At 41.2% G+C, this 21,912-nt stretch overlaps 1 protein-coding gene across 1 annotated transcript in view; it reads left to right on the forward strand.

Moving 5' to 3' along the window:
* The window catches only part of LOC131125386 (low-density lipoprotein receptor-related protein 8-like), a 68,780-nt gene that overhangs the window by 9,480 nt on the left and 37,388 nt on the right, over positions 1-21,912 (forward strand). Inside the window, exon 3 of the mRNA XM_058066887.1 lies at positions 13,117-13,239. Within this exon, the coding sequence (XP_057922870.1) occupies positions 13,117-13,239 (123 nt within the window). The remainder of the gene's footprint in view (positions 1-13,116; positions 13,240-21,912) is intronic.

Genomic DNA, 21,912 nt, shown 5'->3' on the forward strand with positions numbered 1-21,912 from the left:
TGTAATTTTCTGGAAAATAAGGGAAATTCTAGTCTTCCTCCAAAATTTCCACCAGTATCCTCCCCCCCGGGACCAGGATAAGCGGTTGACCAATGCTATAATATTATGTTTCATTTGACATACAGAAGAGAGTAGGCTAGCAGTTCCACACTCTATGGGAGAACATTGCCAATATCATAGAACCACATTAAACGACTCTCCTCAATTCCCTGCAGTGTAAACTTGTTTAAAATGCATAGTCTGTGATACCTTGACATCATAGTCTTTTCTTAGAAGTGGAAGAAAATGTGCTGATATGAAGCTATGGTAAACGTTTGCAGGCAGGATGAGTTTTTTCTGACTTTTCATGCTTAGAGGAGGTACATTATGATCAAAGTTCAGCTGCTAAGCTTAGCCTGGAGATGGATCGGCGAGAAGTGGTTGGATGGGGGACAGTTATACACACATAAAAACAACAGACACATGCAGGATTACTGTGGCTGCAGAACGAAACACACACTCATTGAAACACTTGATGGACACGGACAGCCATAACAGAATGGAAGCCTTTTCATTGGTTTGTGTGAACCTATTGTGCACGAACAACGACGAACCCTCTTGTGAACTGCATGACCAGAAAAAGAAGAAAAGGAGGCCATTAGAAGGAGATCTTCTAAGGGAGGTTGTTGGTCAGGATAGGAGGGGGGGGGCTACAGGGGCATTGATTTCTGAATGTTTTGCTGTGTAATTGTTGGAAGATGGACACTTCATGAAAAAAAAACAATGCCAGAGAAGGTCATCTATTTGGGGTGGGGCCGCATTCTGTGTGTCACATCCCACAGCGTATAATTGCGCATGTAGAGAACAGACGTCACGTGATTCGCTGAGATTGAGCGAGAACAATCACCACAGTAACAAGGTCACAATCAAGGAAACTAGAGCAAGGAACCCACATTTGGAACGCTTACTATAATTGACGACACGTTTATTAAGTTTCGCCCACCTGGCATATAGAAAGCTATCGGTGCCTTATGAAGTAACTCTAATGATATTATACTATAAAGTTGTTTTTACATATAAAAACGGAACAACTAAAGCTAACCCCCATTGCTAATTTCTAGCAATGCAACTACTAATAATTCCTGCTTGTTGTATTTTGTTCCATTGTATTATGGAAAATGTTTTGTTATCTTAGAAGTGGAAAAAAATAGCAAAAAAAAAGAAAAAAGCCTTCATTTCATGAGAATTAAGTCAAAATATTAAGAGTAGCATTTTAGTAGCATAGCATTAAAATGTTAGACAATACTTTTTTTATGCCGTAATATTATAAAGTTGTAATTTTTGGAAAATTTCTCAAGGAAAATGTTATAATATCTGAATAAAGTAAAAATATGGCAATAAAATCATAATGTTTTGAAAACTACATTTATGATTATTATGAAAGAGTAAGTAAAGTAAAAGTTGAAACCTATGGAAAATGTTAAAGGGACGTATTATCCTCATTTTTCGGCCCTTTTTATGGACTTGTGGACTCCTATCAAGCAGCTACACATGATAACCAGCACAGAACGCTTTCTCGCTCTTCCAGAATCTGCACCTATTCAGCTGTATTTCTTTGGATTTCATGCTTCCCGCGAAACAGTCTCTTAATATATTCCACCCATGGTCCGCCTCCAGACACGCCCACTCAGCTGTGGTTGGTCACAGAAGGACTTGTTGTGCCGCTCGTTGCGAACCCAACCTTATAGGAGTTGATAAACGGTATAGGAGTTGATAATAAATTTAGATTTCTCGTTTTAAAATGTTTGCTTTTAATATACAGCCATAAGTGTTGGATCCTGAATCCGATCCGGAAATAGAGACTGGACAGTCCCCGTCTCTCAATGGTAAGTAATTTTAGCGCTTTTCCTCCATGACTTGCACAAAATAAACACAGGACTCTGATAAATTGTTTCCCATACGGGCCATTGCTAGCAACGTAAACAGAGAAGCTGAGCTTGGAGGAGGACAGAGGGTGTATCTGGCTTACAGCCACGCCCATAAGGAAGCCCACTCCTCTGTGACATCACAAAGGAACAGATTTGCAACACCTTCTGAAATCAAGCGTTTTGAGCCATCCCATACTTGTGCACAAACATTTAATTATCTGAAACTTTGGCATCGTTTAACACGAGAATACGAAAACAAACTACATTTACGGGTCAGAAAAATGGGTCCCCTTTGAGAAACAACAGCAAAAACTGACGAAAAAAGAGCAAAAGCTAAAGTCGATACTAATAATACACTTTTCCACCTTTAACACAAAGCTTGGATGTAGTTTTTTTCTTGAAATATAACTTCTTAGCATATCTAGCAAGATGGGTGCAAAATTTGCACACCCCTGGTTTATTGCATCCACCATAACAGGAGTCGAAACAGCAACATAAAAATCCTGCATAGAAACTCCTTAATTAATTTGCATCGTGCCAGAAGAAACCACCTTGTTTTGAAACAGCCTGCTGTAAAGAACTCCTTTATATCCTGTGCAGCAGCCTTAGTGTGATTCAAAGAAAGGCCGTATGGCCCCGTCGCAACAAATTCAAGCGGTGAAAAAGATTTACACATACTTTCAAAAGAACCTCCTACACCACCATGCTAAACCACTGAAATGATGCCTTCAAAGCGACCCGAAGTTTATAGAGCAGTACATCTTGTTTGTGTTGCAACATTTTTCGGATTCAGAAATTCACACTGATGACTTCATGAAAATAACTAATGAATCACTTCAGTTTGTCTCCTGCTTGATGAAATGAGTGCTCTAATGAACCCTCCGAACTGAGCATGCATGAAAGAAAACGGCCGAAATTCCTGCTGAGTCATCGCCAAGACCACTTAGAGATTCACATTATTTGCATTTATGGGGTTTGCAGTTGGTTGTGAGTGAAAATGTCAGACCTCTAATATTGTGTACTTTCCTGGCTTTACTCTATCATTGCGATTCTGTGCTGTTTTGCGATTGACTATGGCCTGTTATTCGTCGAAAATATGTATAATAAAGCAATTTTTTGTTCTCAATTAAACATTTTCAATCATTGTATAGCTGACGCACTTAAGTTGTAAGACCATTCATTAATTCATTTTCTACCGCTTTCTCCTCACAAGGGTCGCTTTTCTACCGCTTTTTCCTCACAAGGATCACTGTCTTCGGGCGAGAGGCGGGGTACACCCTGGACTGGTCGCCAGCCAATCACAGGGCACATATAGACAAACAACCATTCACACTCACATTCATACCTATGGACAATTTGGAGTCGCCAATTAACCTAGCATGTTTTTGGAATGTGGGAGGAAACCGGAGTACCCGGAGAAAACCCACGCATGCACGGGGAGAACATGCAAACTCCACACAGAGATGGCCGAGGGTGGAATTGAACCCTGGTCTCCTAGCTGTGAGGTCTGTGCGCTAACCACTCGACCGCCGTGCCGCTCGAGTTGTAAGACCAATGTCTGTCAAACTTGCATATACATACATACTGACTTCACATTAGGTTGCAAGAACTTAGTACAATCCGTACTTTGTACGTACCAACGATGTGAGATCCATAATCGGAACTCCGATTCCGCAAGACCTAGACAGTCAGTGGTCTACCCAAGTTTTTTCAACACGGGTCGTCCCACAAGAAAACATGTAATGACCACATTTCTACGACCAAACCTACGTTACAACACGGTTCATATGAGGTAAGTCAGGGGTCTCCAACCAGTTGCTCATGAGCTACCAGTAGCTTCTAACCACTTTTCAAGTGGTGGGAGGTGTTTGCAATGAAAAAATGACTTGGTAAGAAAGACACAGAGAGCGTTGTCTTGCAGGAGGCTTTAGTAAGCATACCACGGTGGTCTAACGCAATTTTTGCAGCAGACGCGTCGTATAAACCCAGATTATTGTAGTACCCTTTACACAGAAATCACAGCACACTGTGGTTGGCTCAAAACGTTTCCTCTTTAGCGATGATGAGTGGTGATTCATCCATCGCTTCGGTTGGCCGGTAGTCTCTGCATCACAGTGATGGAACCATGATTCTTTTAGGGAAATTAGCCTGTAGAAAAAGTCTTGACACGAGGCCAAAAGAACTTGGGAATCTTGACTTATTCCTGCTTCTGCAAATCATTCAGGCAACAGCTTGCCGGAGCGGAATATCCGCAGTCTTCAGCGCTTTCATAGTCGAATGTGCTGCTGTGTTGTAGTTTAATGTGAAAGTTCCGTGAAACAGTACCTCTCCCATAATCCTTTTTTTTTTTTTTTCCTGTCAAGACGTCTTGGACTGACGAGGAGCTGCTCAGGTTGCTGCATTTCTTTTGACTTTCACAAATCTGTCCCTCAAGGTATTTCCACTTTGCTCTGCACATCCTTGCTAAGCAATTTCTTTCCAAGAGGTTTTTGGTACCTCGTCTTCTGGTCTCTCTTCAAAGTTAAATGCTGATTGATGGCACATTAAAAACGTATCAATGTGAAAAATACATTCTGGACAGGGTTTTGGTTTTGTGTGACATAAGAGCGTGGCGCCAAGTTCACGCAGTAGTAAAATTTGAGATTTGCACGCATGGGACTTTGGGTTTGCATGGACCTCTGTGGAGTCCATTCCGTGTTTGTTCCGTCTGAGTACCACATTGTTTTTACTTTGTTTTATGATACCGTCGGTCATTGCTTGTACCTTGGGTCCATTTTCATAACCAGGCCTGTATTTCAAGTTTGTCCTTATACCGTATGTTTGCACTGTTTGTGTAAATGAAGGAGAAGACATGAAAGGACAAAGCTTGTATCTTAAAATGTCACATGCGCTGCAGAGGTGTGTGTATGTGTGTGAGGTGTAATTGTGTGTGGCGTTGTTTTAAGATAAGAGTCAGTCTTAATTATGCTTTTTTTGTTGCTGGGGGCAGATATACTCGAACAAGAGATTTTGACCTCGAGCAGTTTTACAGTTATGCAAATTTGTATCTGCATAATGTATCTGTATAATCCTCCTCTCATTGCCTCGTCTCTGCTATTTTAGGGCTTCAGTCATGAGGTCGTTGAGGGTCCTTTCTGTACATTTAGTCTGCAGCTGGTATTGAGTTCCTATATTATTGGGGGAAGGTCTTTATGGAGGGAGAAAAGAAAAGAAAGATGTATTCAGGCTAAAAGGCTAATCTTCTAATTCCCATTAGAGTTCATCCCTTTGGAAAAACATTCTATTATCCAGTATCCAGTGCAGCACGGATTTCTTTCCACAGGGGTGACTTCACTGTAGGCCGTCTCCATGTTTTTGAGGTCTGTGCTGTAGAATTACATTTGTTCTGAAAACCATGGCTTACAATGTAATACATGGTTCATTTTTAGTAAAGTAAGGAAGAAATTTTGAAATAATAATCAGACTGTGCTTCCGGAATAACAAACAAAAAACAGATTGTGTATATATATTTATACTGTATATTTTTATTTTTAATAGATGTGTGTACACCTACTTCACCAAAACAAATTCTTAGTACGCGTTTGATAAACAGTTTCTGATTCTGAAAAGGATGTGTAGCATTTCAGTAAATGTAATGATTTAAAATGAAACACAGAGAAAGGGGAAATCAGTAAAACCCCCGAAAACCCTTTCTTCTGAGCGCTACATATGCCGTTTTGATAATTCTTATTTTGTAATAAGGCTAAAATTTATATATGTATTTTAAAGACAAAGCTTCATGTTACAAGTGCTAAAGCGGATTATTAATACTTCGTCTTTTTTTCCTCCATTGGTACCACTGTCTGTTTCCCTCCTTCTGTTTGTCTGTTTGTCTTCAAAATCACTTGAAAAATTCAGAATGGATTTGTATAGCAATTTTTGGAAATGGGATATGGAAGAACTGATGACATTTGAGGGTGATCTGGGTCACTGTCTGGATCCAGGATTTTGGTATTACTGGCTTTTAATTAGCGTTGCTTTTGCAGCTCTACAGCCACAGACAGATTTTTTAAAAACTCTTTTCTCGAACTCTTGAAGAGAATTAAACTATTGTCTTTGTTTTTTACAAAGCCAACCATAGATGTATCTCAACCATTACGACAAAGAAAAACAGCAGCAAGGCAGAAAGGGAGGAAACAACAGAAGCTGTCAAAAGTTTGAGATCCTTTCAAACTCAGAAAGACAGACAATGGGGTGCGGCATTGACACCTACATTGATGCTGCGGCATGTTACCAGAAAGCACCCTGCCTATTTGCAGAGCAAACAACCAGAACGTCTATTTTAGCAGCTTATTTATTTATTACCTGGATTCAGGTATGTGAGGGGCTCCCGAAGTAACATTTTCACGTCCCATTCCGATACTGCAGCTTTGAATATCGGTCAATACCGATGTTGAACTGATATCAGCACAGTTCTAGGGTACATGTTGGTCTTTTTAATGTATATTCTTCATTATTAAAGAATTTAAAAGTGTAATTTCAATATTTATGATGTGCATTTACAAGAAGTTTATCATTTTTCAATTGCAACATATTGTCTAAAGGTTAAAAATAGTATCTAATATATACAGTATCTACGGGCAGCCTGCTGTGACTGAGACGGGAAAAAATCCACAAAGCATAGAGGATTAAATAAGAAAAACAGAAAGCAGAGGAATGTGGCAAGGTTTACCAGCATCTTGGTTACGGTGAATGTTTGAAGAAAGGAAGAAAGAGCATCTGGCGAGTGTGTTGATGTGGAGTCATTTCTACTCAGGCATACCAGAGAGGCTCACAAGGGAGGTGCAGAAGTGAAGGTGTCAGCTGTCTTGCTGAGGGGCTGGCCCTCAAACCGTGCGTCTTTTCTAGATCAGGGAGCCTTTATTACAGAAATGAAGAAGGTGACAGACTGCATCAACTAGCTCGTGTGATTCCACCTGGAAGTGTGATTCCTCCGCTTGAAGGGTGCCACTTCTTGATGTATGTTACCTTTTCACATATACAGAGAGTGAGTGATTTCTTATTTTTCTTGCATGTTTGTCACAATGAAATGTTTCAGATCATGAAATGAATTTAAATATTAGTCAATTACGACACAACTGAACACAAAACACACACAAAAAACAACTTAAATAAAATTAATTGAGATCTACCAGTCTGGAATAGGTTATAAAGCTTTGGGACTCCAGCCAACCACAGTGAGAGCCATAATCCACAAATGGCGAAACATGGAGCTGTGTTGAACCCTCCAGGAGTGGCTGGCCAACCAAGAGCGCAGCAACAACTCAGCCAAATGGTCACAAAAGACCCCACAACAACATCCAGAACTGCAGGACTCAGTTATGGTCAGTGTTCATGACTCCACTGTAAGAAATAAAATGGCCTGCATGGCAGAACGCTGCATTTCAGAAAAAGAACATCATACCAACAGTAAAATATGGTGGTGGTAGTGTGATGGTCTGGGGCTGTTTTGCTGCTTTTGGACCTCGAAGAGTTGTTGGGATAAATTGAACCATGAATTCTGCTAAAGGAGAATGTCCGGTCACATGTTGGTGACCAATGATCCAAAACACACCAGCAAGTCCACCTCTGAATGATTGAGGAAAAACCAAATGAAGACTTTGGAGTGGCCTAGTCAAAGTCCTGACCTGAATGACCTGAAAAAGGTACGTCATGCTGGAAAAGCCTCCAATGTGGCGGAATTACAACAATTCTGCAAAGATGAGTGGGCCAAAAGAGACCCATTGCAAGTTATCACAAACACTTGATTGCAGCTGTTGCCGCTAAGGGTGGCCCAACAAGTTCTTAGGTTTAATCACTTTTTCACACAACGCCATGTTGGTTTGGACTTTTTTCTCCCTTGATAATACAATAATTAATTTAAATTTTGTGTTCAGTTGTGTTGTCCTTGACTTTTATGTACATGATGATCTGAAACCTTTAAGTGTGACAAACATGCAAAAAAAAATATGACTCAGGAAGTCACGCCACTGTATTTACCTGTTTTATCATTCTGAGCAAAGATTTAGGAAAAGCTTGGATGGTTTGAGGAAGTACTTCTTTATCTATTTAAGTTCTTGTCTATTAGTCCAATACCACGGAGACTCCATCTGCCAAGCAGGATTAGGAAGTTTCTTGTGTTGCTGCTCGTTTCCGATAACAGTGGGCTCTACGACTGAACACTAAAGTGACCCCTGCAGTGGAATTAAAAAGAAAAGACTAAAATCGTCTTTGCTTTTGCAAGATTCTGCCGCGGTTATCGAATTTTCCTGCTAATTGTGCACACAGGGATTCTCGTGAAGAAGCCGGTTTTTGTCTTTTGCTGAGCCGTTTCCAGTCAAACGTACCTACACAGCTCCTATTGTTTACCCCATCCACCACTCACAGCCCCCCCGTCGTCTATTCCTGCAGGCTGCTCCCTTGAAGTTGCGTATCACGGTGGTACAGTGTGGCACTCTTGAGGTTTGCTTGCTTTCCCAGGGGAATCATTATCAGACCTCTGACACAATAGATAAAAACGTGAATGTAATTGTCTCATAATAAACTTGTGAGATATGAAATGGTATGAATGATAGCCGACATTATAACTCGGCTGCATCATTGACGCTGTTTCTGTATTATGCAAGGCAACAGTGAAATATTTCATTATTTTATTCTGACCTACAATTTTATGGACTCAACGGTAATAAATCACAACGGTGAACAATGGAAATGTGCCAGTTACATCAGTCTGCACCAACAGCGTAGTAGTAAAAAAAAAACTATTGCTGGCGGTCATAGTGGAATTAATCATGAGTGTGTATTGTCTTGAAATGTAGGTCATGTGATTATCTCAATACAATCCACACATTCGGCACGAACATGAACTGCCGTGTCCCTTTACATGGAAACTATTGCATCTCTGAGTGCTTGGGGTTCGAGTGATAGAGAAAATGGTCATGTCTGCTCCATTCTATGGAATTATTGTTGAATGGAATTAATTGTTAGGCTGTTAGATGGACAAAATAATGATACAGGTTTGCCTGTTGCTCCAAGTAAAATGAAAAATAAACTGGACATCCAAACTTAAACACAAACCAAAAAAACAAAATCTCAGTAGCTTTCCCTTGTGGCGAGGGTCTCGGGTTCACTACTGTGAGGTATGTTGTGGTTGGTGGGCTATGTGTCTATATTTTTACATTTTTTTCCCCAAGGATGCAGTGGACTGTTGCGTGTTTATGTAATAGTATTTGCATTAAAGCTTTGAGCTCCAGGTTGATGAATCAAGATTTGATTTAAATGCCGATGCTGCCCAGCGGTGATCACTGTGGCCTGTCAGAGTTCAGACATCAACGTAAATCTCTTGCTGTTTGGCCAAGCTGAACTAAACCACCTTCACTTTAAATCACTTTCAGGCTACCCTGGAGGGGGCGTGAGGAGCTCTGGAGGCTGCTGCTGCCCACTCTCTTCCATGGTCAGGAAGCATTTGGACCAGTGTGAACTATAATTACTACTACTGGTGCTTTTTTCTACACTGCTGTACACAAATAAGTGACTCATCACCTTTGACCTGCATACAGTACTTGGATAAAAAGTGACAGATTTGCAACTAGCAAGCAGTATAATAATGTATTTAACCAATTGTTGATTTATTCGGCGGAGGCGCTCTCTAAAAGTATATTTTAGAAGTATTTTGTGGAGTCTGAGGTAGTTGAAATCGTACAAAATAACACTAACTTCTTCTTTCTCTTTCGGCTTTTCCCTTCCGGGGTCGCCACAGCAAATCATTCATTTCCATCCAACCCTGTCTTCACCAACTACCCTCATGTCCTCCTTCATTTCTCCTCTGGACATGTCCCAACCATCTCAGTCTGGCCTCTCTGACTTTATCTCCAAGGACTCTAATATGTAATGTCCCTCTGATGTACTCGTTCCTGATCCTATCCATCCTGGTCACTCCCAAAGAGAACCTCAACATCCTCATCTCTGCTACCTTCAGTTCTGCTTCCTGTTTTTTCCTCAGTGGCACTGTCTCTAGACCGAACAACAATGCCACCACAGTTTTGTATGGTGTATACAAAATGTAGTATTCCATTATTTGTCTTTCATGTAAACTAGTAACTATTTATTCATGTCACCTGTTCATAAAGTAAACTAAAAGATTCCCAACTATTCAGACCAAATAGCCAAGGTGTTAGGTTTGATGTTTGATTTGTTAGACTTTCTCCACAGGGCAAAAAGGCACCGCAACAAGACATTGGCCATTGCTCTAGGTTTCCCAATCAATACTCTATCAGGCTCAGTCTCTTGCTGTTTTTTCCCAGTGCCACACAAGCACTACACTTGACTGGATCATTTGAGGTAACGCACAGTGATTTCTCCTTTTGCTAGAGGATGAAATAAACGATAATTTCCCTCATATATTGAGATTCATTCACATTTAGTCATATTTGTATTTAAGACAACCAGTCAGATGACAAATATTGCTGGATATTCCAAAAAGGTGAAACATAATAAACATTTTGAGCTGTTAGTCAGTTAATATACTGAATTCTGAAGTAATCCTTAGACGGCCGTCAATGCATGCAACCGGTTTTATGATTGTCTAATTAGAAGATTTAAAGATGTGAGTCTAAACCAGTGTTCTATGGCCTTCAGTAGGATATTCTGTTTTTACAGTTTGATGCTCTTGCTAGGAAAACACCTAGTTTGATATCAGACACATCAGAGTGTGGCTCATATCAACAGTAATGAAATAAAACACACAGGCCCATATTGTTCTCAGTATCAGTCTTTACAGCTCTGCAATGCACATCTAAGAAAGGATGAAGTATCGGTGCTGTAAACCGTTGACAGTATTGGCCTCAGAGGACACGGCTCCTGATGTCATTCATCCAGGTCATTGTATTTTTGGGGCATTGAATCCATCGCAACAGGACTGCTCAGGTTATTTTAGAAGACGTTTAGTCTCTGATGTGAGCAGGTTTCATCAGTCATCATCTAGGTAGTTTGACTAGGTAGGACAGCCCTAGTAGTAGTAGTAGTAGTAGTAGTAGCTTTGACTTTGTTGAAAGAAACGCGCTCAACAACAGACTATTTTGCTCAATAATAACACACAATCTATGTCATAGGTTCAGTGCCATGTTCAAGGGCACTTTGGCGGTGTTTGAGTAGTGAACTGGCACCTCTCCAGTAAGCAGTTCCAAGTTCCATTTTTTTTAGGGCAGTCGTTGGTCTTAAACCAGCTACTTTCCGGTCCACACATTGAGTTCTGAACTACTGCAGCTTTTGGCTGCATTTGTCATACTGTGTGTGTTTTTGCCTTGAAAATGACACACAATTGCACAAAACTCATGTGCACACACACTGTATTTTTTGTACATGTTACAGGGATTAGCCTTCTGTAAGTGTTTTCTCTACTTTCAACAATTATACTGACATATTTTGCACTTTGCATTTGGTTTCCATGAAACATCTGCCACCATCCAACAATGCAGCTATTTCTTCTATGTCTTCTGGAACTTTATCCTTCAGTCTGCACCCCCCCACCTAGCCTAGCGTTTCAACCTGTACCAATTAAAACAGAGTCACTCCAAGCAGATGGCATCTCCCGGCCTGGGTAATTATTGCCAAGTGAACCATGGCCCCCGTAGACTTTGACTCAGTTCACTAGCTGGCTCACTTGGACTGGATAAGTAGCAAATGTGATGATGCGGGCCCATCGGAGACCTGCAGAGATCACATAATGGATCAAGCTGAGGCTTTGCTATGCCATTTGTTGAAGTCAATTATTCTGCTGTGGCTGCGGCTTACTGGAGAGTCATTAAGAGAATATTTATATGATGATGAAATGTGGCAGGATGGCCAATTAATCTACAAATAGACAGGCTTGAATCCCATAGAACATTTTGAATCGGTCTGTTTAGTCACAAGTTTTTCAGTTAAAATATGAGCACATCAAAAAGGTGTGCCCCGTGGATATCCACCTGAGACTGACACTCTGATTTCAACAGTGGGATGTCTTGTTGAACTATAAATAAATACAACAAACCCACACCTTCTAATGTTTAAAATGTTGGTGTTTTTGGGACAAAGTCGAGGTTTTGAGGTTTGGTGGAAAAGGAAAGGAGTGACAAAGGTGTTTGTCTCGGTTCTGTATTCAGGTCAGTTCATTGTTTGGGGAAAAGTTGGAAAGAATTTTAATTGGCATTTCTGATTTGGGATCAAATAAGTTTCACCAGTCATGGAAACACAGTATGTTCACAAAAACATACAGATAGTTCCACATTTGTTTTCCAGCAATTGTTGTTGTTTATAACTCTGATGCAGGACATTCAACAAGGTATAAGTATCAATCCAAACAGTTTCCAGTCATTCAAACAAACCCTGATGCCTTTTTTTCTTATGAATAAGGATCGATACATCGGCCGGCCGATATATCGGGCCGATATTTGCGTTCTTTACTTGAATCGGTATCGTTTGCGTGCGTTCGCCGATATATTTTTCCGCCGCATGATTTACAGACAGGTGTCCGCCGAGCAGCTATGTGCTGACGCAGCAAAAGCAGTATCGGCCACAAACATCGACCCAAGCAAAATCAGCCATCGGCTAAGGGTGATGGAAAAAAATCGTCATCGGCCGGAAAAAAAACATATCGGTTGATTCCTACTTATGAATACAGTATAGCTCCGCTTTTTGTTGTGGATTAAGTTCTAGGATCGCCACAGAATGACGTAAAAACACAAGTAATTGAGAAAATCCATATACATTTTTTTTTTTTAAATCCGTTGGTGATTGTGGACGGTTGACAGTCCGAGCAGTCCAAACAGAAGATGTTGTAATTCTACACTTGATCAAACTTACTTAAGATGTGTCAAAGATTGTTTTATACAGTAAGTCTTCAATTTGGCTTTGACCACTGCTTGTGTCTGTGTGGTGAAACTGAATTGTTTATGCAGTTTGTAATAAACAGGATGGGAAGACAACAAGTTTAACCTCCATCAACTCTCGGTGTTCAGTTCCCCATCAAGAAAAGCAAGATGTCTTTGTTAGACACCTGAAATATGTGCCAGAAAAGCAGGAGTGATGATTAGTGAGAGGTAGCTCCGAGGTCTCTTTTGACTGAAAGGATGGTGGCTGGGATTTAGTTAATGGGACCACAACATCCCGTTTTAAATCTATCCTCTATCTTTGTCTGTCTCTCTTTGAGCAGCCAGGAAAACATGCACCCCTGCAGAGTTTGCCTGCTTCAATGGCCAGTGTGTCCCAGGGCGATGGCGCTGTGATGGGGAACCAGAATGTCCCGACGGTTCTGACGAGGCAGAGGAGACTTGCAGTAAGTGAAACCACTCAGCCTGTCACATCAAGGACACTTGTAAAGGACACTTCCAACTCATTAAAATGTTTTATGTGTCGCCCGGTAGCAGGAGGTAGGGAGACTCTGGTATAATGTTTAAAAACTCTTTTCTGTTTATTTTTTTATCTCATACAAAGAAACTACACTTGATTACTCCTTGTAATTAATGAAAACCTGACATTTTAACGACAATTTTCCTTCAAATGAATACGCCTTTAACCCACTTGAAGCACCTGACAGACTGAGTTGCTGTAAAAAGAGATAATAAGTTAATTCAACCAAGCCTGACTAATTATTTATGGCATTTCGGATGCAGCATCAACCAGTACTGTCAAGCATTCTACTCAGGAAGCTTCATTTACCAGAGAACCTTACTAATTTCCCTTGTCATCTGGGCTCCTGTGGTAGTTCAGCCCCGCCAGCGTCTACTCGCCCACACACTGAATGGCATCTCATGGCGGTGCGAGAAATGCCTCGATTACCGACAGCACTGCGAGTGGCAGGTCTGTGGCTGCCTGTCAGTGTAGTTCACCCACACAATGACGGGGGTGAGGCGAGTCCACCCCTCAGCAGGCGAGTGGTGATTTAAATGGAAGGATTTAGTCGGTAATTTATTGTTTTCTTCTTTTTTATGCCATGTTAATTTCTCACATTGGATTGCAGCAACATCTGAGGCGACAAGGGTTTAGTTATTCATCTTGTAGAATTCCGCCTGGATAACAACATGGCTTCCATAAATGGATGGCATTTAACCGAGGCGAAATGTATTGACTGGTATTGACGACTTCTTCTACTGTAGATAGCCAGCCTCAGGCTGGTTGATTGGTTCCATACCGAAATTGGGTTGTGGTGTTCACACTAGGGATGCTCCGATCGATCGGCCGCCGATCAATATCAGCCGATTTCTGTGAAAAAGCGGCATATGATGATAAATGCCTTTTAACGACGATCAGAAAAGCCCTACGTGCAGTGTACTTTCTTCCCCTAACATCCTGGCTAGGGTCCTCCTCTCACTTTATTTCACACTGCACAGGCCTGCCACAACAACAAACCCAGTGATGGATGATGGGTATCGGAATGGGCGGCATAAAACCCTGGCCGGTTTCATTCCTAGTTTAGACCTAGCCCATCAAACTACACCAAAGGGAAAACAAAAGAAGAACAGATCGTGAAAGCACACTAAGTTGTTGCATTTCTGCATAATTGTTACAGATATGAATAAATGTTTTAAAAAACAAACAACATCTATAAGCAGGTTTTATGTATGCTCGGCCTAAATTAAGTCTTTTAAAGCATAAAACGAATAAATGAACTAAAATACATACTCAATGCATTCAAAAATGTTGTCACTAGGTGTCACTAGTAACACACAAGCACCAGACCTCATTGCTGAAACAACAGCTTCAAATTATTTCCCAACAGGCAATAATAATAGCACACTTCCTGTTCACACATCCATAACACATTTATTGCAAGTACGGGTATTGTTTGTCTTAAATTATCTATTTTCTCTGACTACAATATTGAGTAATACAAGTGTAAAAGTGACTATAGGGGTGTTATTTCATGTTGAGAGGGCTCTAATGATGTTAACACCTGTATTTAAAAGGTCGAAATATGTTACATTTATAAATTAGGAATCTGGCTACACGGCGGTCTCATGGTTAGCACGAAGACCTCACAGCCAGGAGACCCGAGTTCAATTCCACCCTCGGCCATCTCTGTGTGGAGTTTGCATGTTCTCCCCGTGCATGCGTGGGTTTTCTCCGGGTACTCCGGTTTCCTCCCACATTCCAAAAACATGCTAGGTTAATTGGCGACTCCAAATTGTCCATAGGTATGAATGTGAGTGTGAATGGTTGTTTGTCTATATGTGCCCTGTGATTGGCTGGCCACCAGTACAGGGTGTACCCCGCCTCTCGCCACAAGACAGCTGGGATAGACTCCAGCACCCCAGCAACCCTAGTGAGGATAAGCGGTAGAAAATGAATGAATGATTGAAAATTTGGAATCCTACTTCACATAACATCATGGATATTGAACCGTGATAAACGAGGGATTAATGTAATATAAGTCACAACCTAAAACAAGACTTAAAGATGTCATAATTTCTGCCGAACTCAATCACACGTTGACCTTGAATTCACTTTTAGTTTTTACTGCATCGTTGTCACATTTTTGTTTGTGTGCTGGATGAGTTGGATAAATAATGCAGTTAGCCGTCTCCCTCAGAAAGTTGAGTGCCAGTCGGAGGACATGAAGGGACCGCTGATGGAGAACATGTTTGTATTTGGAATCCAATTAAAGATAAATGAAGAAGTGATTCACATCTGGCTGCACAATAACGAGACAGGAATCTGGGCAAAAAAGAAACAAAAAAAAACAACACATTTATATGTAAATCGCATGATGTTGCCATGTCATTTGAAAAAGTCCTGATTCCCTTTTTTTTTTACAAATATATGTGGTGGTTTTGATCAGATGTTGAACTCAGTAAACCTACAAGTCAAGCATAAATGAAATAAACATAGCTGTATGACATGACTAGTCCTATTTACTAAGTGCAATTGCAAATGAGAGCATCCTAGTCCATGTATTTCTTTTTGACTGACACCAACTGTGCCATAAACATCACACTGCACTGAAAACAAAGTGACTCAAGAGAATTTCAAACTGCTCTCAAATGGCTGATCAACCCATTAAGTTCTTTTCACTCGGCAATTACCCTAGTAAATTATATCATGTATATAAAACAAAAACCATAAAAAACACAGAATGCAGACTCACCATTGTTTGGAGCCTGGAATTTGTTTTCCAGAGACAAGATGTGTGGGTGGCTGGCAGTGTGCTATTATTAATGAACTTGAGCTTATGCACCGAACAGATACGCACATCATCATTTAGCAACAAGGATGTGGTGGGGAAAAAAATTGGATGAATATTCAGTAATCCCTTGTTTATTGCAGTTAATTGGTTCCATTATTAGAGCCCTCTTGAAATGAACTAACACCCCCTTGTCACCTTTACACGCGTGTGTGTGTGTTGCTATACATTTTTTTCTCCAAGGTGAGCAGAGTTTAGAGTTGAGTTTTAGCTTGGTGATGAAGTATCTCACCGGACGTTACAGTAACACCCAGTGACCAGTATGGAATGCTACCTAGCTATGTGGAATATAGCGTCTATGAATAGAGTTTTCTTAACTCATTCGATCCCAGCCAAGACATACCAGTATCAGTATCATACCATATCAGTATTTTTGACTGTTTTGACATTTTTGAGACACACAGAATATTGTGTTCTATAGTTATATAAACATAATGCATAGCAAAAGAAAGATTAGATTTTCATCTTTCATTAGAAAAAATGTTGTTTTGCTTCAAACTGCACCAAACATAATCTCCTCTATTTTGCAGTTACAGCATTACCTCTTTTTGCCTCTCACGCAAAAATACGTCTTTAGGGTCGACTGTTGGCGTTGAAAAAAAAAACTAAAAATACATCTGTGTATTTGTTAATGCCTTATATTTGTGTTTGATTTCATTTAATAATTTATTGTAATTATGTTTATTTTTTAATTAATAATAGGTGATATTCATCCACAAAACCATCAAGGGATGACTGTATATTTAAAAAAAAAAGTTGCCGTAACCTTCATCTTTGAGACTAACAACATTCATTCATTTTCTACCGCTTATCTACACCCTGGACTGGTGGCCAGCCAATCACAGGGCACATATAGACAAACAACCATTCACACTCACATTCATACCTATGGACAATTTGGAGTTGCCAATTAACTTAGCATGTTTTTGGAATGTGGGAGGAAACCGGAGTACTCATGCACGGGGGAGAACATGCAAACTCCACACAGAGATGGCTGAGGGTGGTGGAATTGAACTCGGGTCTCCTAGCGGTGAGGCCTGCGTGCTAACCACCCGACCACCGTGCAGCCATGACTAACAACATGATATTCAGATGCTGTTTTTTTCCCCAACTCATCCACAAAAACAAATCTGCACGGTATGTCTCCACTGTCTGAAAGTGAAATGTCACCCATCTTGGGCTTATTGCATACCTTCTCCAACCCATGTAATTATTCACTTTTCAATTAATTGGTCCTTCGTCTCACATTTATCAATTAAAAGCCGCTAAAGCGGAGCCTGTCGTGCTTTAATAACACGAAAAGGAAGCGGAAATTTCACGGTGACTGCTTCCAATCTTTAACAGTTAGCAGAGAAACATGTATGTCATTATGCTAATAGGATGGACCAGTGACTGGATAGTGTTTCACATGGTCTAATTACATCCATCTTAGCGTACACCTTTAATGCATCGTGCTATAGATGATTAAGATAGCATGGTCACATGCTGAGGAATTCTTGTTGAGTTTAGCTCTCAGTCCTCATATACTATCCGTTTATACATTACATTTATGCACACACGTATGTTGATGAAACATTTTGGACTGAGACATCTGTGCCACAATCATTCCGGCTCAGTGGGCGGATTCGAAATTACACGCTGGAGTAGCGTAACACTGCCATATTAAGAATCCTCTCCGAGTGAGCTGCTCTTGATCCATGAAAAATGAATGAGAAACATGGGAAGAGCCATAGTTTTTGGATTAGATTAATGTGTAATCAAGGGGGAAGTGGGCCAATGTAGACAGCTGTGCTGCAACTTCATGCATCCTTCCTAGCAAAGTTGTGACAGTTTTATGTGCTATCCATTACCTATGCACCCTGAAAGGGTTTAACAATAGTAGGGCAAGGCACTGCCGAAACAAATGAAAGTCAGTGTCACGCTGACATTGTGAGGTGCATTGTGTGTGTTAGTTATTGATGATGCAAGGCTAACCGCTAATGAATGATAATATGAGATGATGGAATTAGAGTCACGGTGTAGCGTTTAGCCTCGTTTACAGACTAGCACTAGAGACGAGCAGGCAAGAAAAGGCATCTTCATAACTCACTGCTTGCCTGTTGTAATTCCAGTAACGACTGACGGCTAAAGATGAACAAATTTTCCCCTCGCTACAAGTTTTAATCCCGGATTGACTGACAAAGCTAGTGTTATCGTAGCTAAACCAACTTTTGCATGTTGGCACTAGCACTGACTATATAGTTCCCTGAAAGCGGACCTATCATGCTCATTTTCGACCCTTTGTATTGAGCTGTGGACATGATAACCCACACAGAAATGCTTTCTAGATCTTTCAGAATTTGCACCTATTCCAGCTGTATTTCTTTGGATTTCCAGTCAACGGTCTCCAGTCGTGGCACACCCACCCCGCTCAGGTCCCACTGAGCTTGTACTGCTAACAGCTTGTACCCAGGAAGTCAATGACTGAATGGAGCCGGTGGCTTCTCACAAGGTCTCACTGTGATGTCACAGTGTGCCGATGTTATAAAAAACTCTCTGAAACCGAGTGTTCAGAGCCATCCCAAATTTCCAAATGCACAAACCTCATTATACGAAACATTGGCTTCTTTTCACACCAGAATTCAACATTTATAGGTCAGAAAAGTGGAAGAAGCATAATAGCAAATGACTTCTCACAATGTCTCACTGTGATGTCACAGTGAGCCGATGTTATAAAAAACTGTCTAAAACCGAGTGTTCAGAGCCATCCCAAATTTCCTAATGCGCAAAACTCATTATCTGAAACATTGGCTTCCTTTCACACCAGAATTCAACATTTATAGGTCAGAAAAGTGGAAGAAGCATAATGGCAAATGACTTCTCACAAGGTCTCACTGTGATGTCACAGTGAGCCAATGTTATAAAAAAACTCTCTGAAACAGAGTGTTCAGAGGGTATGACTGAAGGGCTACAGGTAGTGGATTATGGTTTGCACTCTGATTCATGCTTTGATGGATATTGGTGTATCTTAAGATGCTAAGTTTCTGATGCTCTGGACTGCGGTTTGCCGCTTTGTGTTATCAAATCCGTTTACATGTCCTTACATATGTACTTTTGTGTCACCACGTGTGATAATACGTGTCTCAGTCAGCAATGGCTGCAAATTTCCCACATAAATGCGATAAAGATGCAGCGAGAAATCTCCCTTTTAAACTCTCAGGGAAGCAGAAGTACTGTACATCCAGTCATAACTGAACAGTGCACTTTGCAAAGGGGAAAACATGATTTTCCCATCTTGTAGTTTCTTACAACATGTACGTTTTTTCCTGTAGCACATTCATAATGCAGCAAGGAGGACACAGACGCTCTAACTCAACTTAATGAAGCGGTGAAGTCTGACGCATGTTAGCAGTTCAAGTCTTTTCTGCTCTCAGGCAGAGAGGACATGTTGATTTATTTAATTGTCTCAGTGCTCGCTTTAATTTCTTCTCACTGAAACGACACCAGCGCGCAGACCTCACAGCTAGGAGAACAGGGTTCAATTCCACCCTCGGCCATCTCTGTGTGGAGTCCGGGTACTCCGGTTTCCTCCCACATTCCAAAAACATGCTAGGTTAATTGGCGACTTCAAATTGTCCATTGGTATGAATGTGAGTGTGAATGGTTGTTTGTCTATATGTGCCCTGTGATTGGCTGTGAGCAATCCAGGGTGTACCCCGCCTCTCACCCGAAGACAGCTGGGATAGGCTCCAGCACCCCTCGTGACCCTATATATATATATATAAGCGATAGAAAATGAAATGAAATGAAACGACACCTTCTCTGCTCTGGACAGGAAGTAGCTTGATCAGCAGAAAACACTTTTTGAAATTTGACCACAAAAAAAATCTGTTATTTCCTTATTGAATTGATTTTAATAGGCACCCCCGCGACCCTCGTGAGGATAAGCGGTAGAAAATGAATGAATGAATGAAACGACACCAGCGCGCAGACCTCACAGCTGGGAGACCAGGGTTCAATTCCACCCTCGGCCATCTCTGTGTGGAGTTTGCATGTTCTCCCCGTGCATGCGTGGGTTTTCTCCAGGTACTCCGGTTTCCTCCCCATTCCAAAAACATGCTAGGTTAATTGGCGACTCCAAATTGTGCATAGGTATGAATGTGAGTGTGAATGGTTGTTTGTCTATATGTGCCCTGTGATTGGCTGGCGACCAGTCCAGTGTGTACCCCGCTTCTCACCCGAAGACAGCTGGGATAGACTCCAGCACCCCTCGTGACCCTATATATATATATATAAGCGATAGAAAATGAAATGAAATGAAACGACACCTTCTCTGCTCTGGACAGGAAGTAGCTTGATCAGCAGAAAACACTTTTTGAAATTTGACCACAAAAAAAATCTGTTATTTCCTTATTGAATTGATTTTAATGTTGCTAATCATAATTCCTATGATATGTCATAGAAGCAGGAGAGGAGTCGGTGCAATAAAGATTGTACATATAACAATATTTTTAACATTTTTATGTTGAGGTGTCCTTAAGCGTGTCCTGCAGATGCTGTATATCAAGTGCCACAGTATAAGTGGCTTGGCTGTTACAATATGCTGAGCAAGTGAATTCACAAAACCAAGCTGCTGGAACGAGGTAGTAACAATCAATACATACCGCTGATTGAAAGCAGTGAAGCGGTGAAGTTATTTGCCTCAAAAATCAGGAATTTGTTTATTAAATATATTTATGTTGATACTGACCTACTCAGTCACGTCTGCATGACAGTAACTTTTGGCCAGGACAAGATGTCAAGGCTGAAACCACAATGCCCACCGATTGGCGGATCGCCAGTGGTGGCCAGTCATTGCCAGTCTCCCATCCTAGCCTCCTCCTCCTCACTTCCTGCTTTTTCCAAAATGAATGGGAATAATCTGGGAATAACCTTTGTCTCTTGGTGGCTTTCCTCTCCTACGCCTCCTTGCATCCACCTTCCTGCTGGACCGTCCATTTGATCAGGATGATCGTCCTGGCCGAAGACCATAAGACTAAGTCCGACCTCAACAATCTTTACAGAACCTCTTGAGGTCCACCCTTATCTCCCAGGATTGTGCTGCTTGGATGGGGCTCTTTTGGTGGTTTTCTCCCCTTCTCTGATACGGGTGATGCTGGTCTTGTAGTGGTCTGACGCTTGTTTTGACTCTCCCACTTTAAGACGTCAGTCATGGTGTCCTCTATTTATATTCCCTGGCTAAGAGCTGCCTTGCATCCTGCCAGTGTATGCACCATTGTTTTTTTTTTTTAAATCTCCACATACGATACACAATGGGTTCGCCTTTTGAGGTTGGGGATTGGAGGGTTTTGTGCACTGAGTGGAGCAGGGAAAGGATGCCCAAGGACTCCAGTCTCCAGATCTCTGGGGTCACATCCCACTTCAGTCTAGGCTCCTTCTGATTGAAGTTCGACAGCCCTTGCCCTACGTATACCTTCCTTTCTCCAAGTATTGGACCTTATTGGATCATCCTCTGCCTTGGGTCTGCTTTTCCTCACTGCTGGAACTGTGAGGATCTGAGTTTTTGCCTCCCTACTTGTGTCTTGCACTTTCAGCTTTTGCCACCGATGTGTCAGTTGCCCATTTGCGTCCTGACCTCTTAGCGACGCCTGTACTTCTGAACCTTTGTACATTATCACAACCGTGCACTTTGCCACCTTGAATTCTTCAACCACTGACGATGAGGTAGTTGTAACTAAACAGACCTAATGTCCAGATACTTGCTTATGGGGAATCCTATGAAATCTGCCC

Source organism: Doryrhamphus excisus, chromosome 3 (genome assembly GCF_030265055.1).
Source record: "Doryrhamphus excisus isolate RoL2022-K1 chromosome 3, RoL_Dexc_1.0, whole genome shotgun sequence".
Taxonomy (NCBI): Eukaryota; Metazoa; Chordata; class Actinopteri; order Syngnathiformes; family Syngnathidae; genus Doryrhamphus; species Doryrhamphus excisus.